This window comes from Budorcas taxicolor, chromosome 6 (assembly GCF_023091745.1).
Source record: "Budorcas taxicolor isolate Tak-1 chromosome 6, Takin1.1, whole genome shotgun sequence".
Classification (NCBI taxonomy): domain Eukaryota; kingdom Metazoa; phylum Chordata; class Mammalia; order Artiodactyla; family Bovidae; genus Budorcas; species Budorcas taxicolor.
This window is the reverse complement of record NC_068915.1, coordinates 85,738,275-85,741,513: the sequence shown is the minus strand read 5'-3', so window position 1 is coordinate 85,741,513 and position 3,239 is coordinate 85,738,275. Positions and strand designations below refer to the sequence as shown.

The 3,239-nt window shown below is 36.4% G+C and overlaps 1 protein-coding gene across 1 annotated transcript; it reads left to right on the top strand.

Moving 5' to 3' along the window:
• Window positions 1-824: 824 nt before the first annotated feature.
• Window positions 825-2,052, top strand: LOC128049645 (nucleophosmin-like). The gene has a single exon (XM_052641942.1). It carries the CDS (start codon window positions 908-910, stop codon window positions 1,787-1,789), a length of 882 nt encoding a protein of 293 aa, XP_052497902.1. The 5' UTR covers window positions 825-907; the 3' UTR covers window positions 1,790-2,052.
• Window positions 2,053-3,239: the final 1,187 nt, after the last annotated feature.

Sequence of the window (3,239 nt, the reverse complement as noted above, 5' to 3'; positions counted from 1 at the left end):
CTTTAGTTCTTTGATTTCGGTGAGCAAGCTTAGAGTTTTAAAGATCAGTGGACCACATCTGGAAACATCAAGTATCTTAGTTACCTTATGGAAGATGACAATTTGCTTTTCAATTAAAGATGCACTTAACACAAGAGAAGATGTCTAACCATCAAATGTGGGATTAAAAACTAGAGCCCTCAAAAAATTCAAGAATCACTTTAAATTTCTATGCATAAAATTTGGGCTTTTTATCATATTTAAAGAGCCCTCAAAAATATTGCGTACATGCATTCAAATTCTATTTCAGCAGAGTTTTATATGAACAAAATTGTAGCAATGCATCAATGTCCCTTTTTTCTATTTTTTTTTTTCTAGAAATTAGTTCTCAAAAAAACTCAGAAAAATAGTTAAAAGCTAACATTTCTTGAGGACTTTTGCTCAGGCACTTTGTATGTAGTACATCATTTAATCCTCAAAACAACCAACTCCAAAAGCAAAGTATTAGTATTATCAACATAATCCCCATTTTACAGAAAAAGAGGTTGAGAGGTAAGGTATCATAATTAGTACTCTGGTAGAGATGGTATTTAATACCCATAATTTGATTCCAAACCCCAGACTCTTGCCTAATGTCACTGTTGCAGGTTAGCAAAATCAGTGTAAAAGCAGGGAAACTTTAAACTTTTGTTGCCTATAATTAAATATTCAATCTTGTCACTCTTATTGAGAAAACTGCTTCATTCAGAAACCTAATTTATTATAACCAGTGTGTTTTTGAATATCAGTTTTCATTTTAACCAAGATGGGATTAAAGTTGATTTCCTGCTTTCCCTGGTGTGATTCCGTCCTGCGCGGCTGCTGGTTCGAATAGTCGTCGTTCAATTCCGTCCGGCTTCTCTCCCACATAAGTGCGTGCCGCCAACCCATGGAGGATTCAATGGACATGGACATGAGCCCCTTGAGGCCCCAGAACTATCTTTTCGGGTGTGAATTAAAGGCTGACAGAGATTATCACTTCAAGGTGGATAATGATGAAAATGAGCACCAGTTATCTTTAAGAACGGTCAGTTTAGGGGCTGGAGCAAAGGATGAGTTACACATTGTTGAAGCAGAGGCGATGAATTATGAAGGCAGTCCAATTAAAGTAACACTGGCAACTTTGAAAATGTCTGTACAGCCAATGGTTTCTCTTGGGGGCTTTGAAATTACACCACCTGTGGTCTTACGGTTGAAGTGTGGTTCAGGGCCTGTGCATATCAGTGGACAGCACTTAGTAGCTGTGGAGGAAGATGCAGAGTCAGAAGAAGAGGAGCAGGAGGAGGTGAAACTCCTAAGTATATCTGGAAAGCGTTCTGCCCCTGGAAGTGGTAGCAAGGTTCCCCAGAAAAAAGTAAAGCTTGCTGCTGATGAAGATGAAGATGATGATGACGATGACGATGATGATGATGAAGATGATGATGATGACGATTTTGATGAGGAAGTTGAAGAAAAAGCTCCAGTAAAGAAATCTGTACGAGATACTCCAGCCAAAAATGCACAAAAATCAAACCAAAATGGAAAAGACTCAAAACCGTCAACACCAAGATCAAAAGGTCAAGAATCCTTCAAGAAACAGGAAAAAACACCTAAAACACCAAAAGGACCTAGCTCTGTAGAAGACATTAAAGCAAAAATGCAAGCAAGTATAGAAAAAGGTGGTTCCCTTCCCAAAGTGGAAGCCAAGTTTATCAATTATGTGAAGAATTGTTTCCGGATGACTGACCAGGAGGCTATTCAAGATCTCTGGCAGTGGAGGAAGTCTCTTTAAGAAAATAGTTTAAACAGTTTGTTAAAAATTTTCCGTCTTATTTCATTTCTGTAACAGTTGATATCTGGCTGTCCTTTTTATAATGCAGAGTGAGAACTTTCCCTACCGTGTCTGATAAATGTTGTCCACGTTCCATTGCCAAGAATGTGTTGTCCAAAATGCCTGTTTAGTTTTTAAAGATGGAACTCCACCCTTTGCTTGGTTTTAAGTATGTATGGAATGTTATGATAGGCATAGTAGTAGTGGTGGTCAGACAGATGGGAATGGTGGGGAGACGAAGATACATGTGAAATAAACTCAGTATTTTAATAAAGTAAAAAAAAAAATAAAGTTGATTTCCTCAGGACTAAGACAGTAGGTTGTGTGTGTGTGTGCACATGCAAATAGATGTGTGTATTTGTATGCACATGTGTATAACATATTCACTTCCCTATCTTACGTGTTTTAATTTCTTATACTTACCCAAAATTGTTCTGACAAAAGCTGCCAGTTGCCTCTTAATTGTGACGACAATGAATGCTTTTCTGTCCTTATGTTATAGACATTTGCGGGTATTTAATTGTGATGACTATTCCACTCAGAAAACTGACTTTCTTTCCCTGGGTTTCTTAAAACCACTTTCTCTTGTTCTTTTTCAGCTTTTTTGATAGCAACCTTAAGTCTTTGTGGATTCTTTTTCTTCAGTGCATTGTACACGAACTCTTATGCATTTAATCTACATGTGCTCTACATAATATAGTTGACTTCTGACTCCCTAACCTATGTTTTTATCTTGAAATCTTTAACTGCATATTCCATTTAGATGTTTGATGAGTATAATTCAAACTGAACTTATTGCTTTTACCTCCCAACCTCTCTTCATCTTCATCTGCTTCCTCAACTGATGTTTATCAATCATCCATCCATGCCAGAAATCTAAGACTCACTCTGCCTTTGCCTTGTCCCTCTCCTTTGGCATCTAACAGTAATTAAGCGTTTCCTTGCTGTGTATTCACAGACTCAGTCTTTTCCATTTTTGTGGCCATTTTCTTCTTTTTGTCCTTCATTTTCTTTTGGATTGTGGCTATAGCCTCTTAATTTGATTCTCTGTCTCCATTATTCTCCTCTCTCCAACCCATCTTCATCATATTCTTCATGTCTTTTAAACCTTTTAAAATGCAATTATAGGATAAAATTCATACTATGTCTTAGCTGAGTATACACATACACACTGAAACAGGGTTTTAAAAACTAATAATTTCACTAATAAATAATTCTTAAATGTAATATTTTTCCAAGTTTGTTGAGACATAGTTGACATATTACATTGGGTAAATTTAAGGTATACAATGTAATAGTTTGATAGCTGTATAGGTTATGAAATGATTACCATAATATGTTTAGTTAACACATCCATTACCTTACATGGTTAGCTTTGTGTGTTTAAGTGTGTGAATGTGTTGTGGAAACA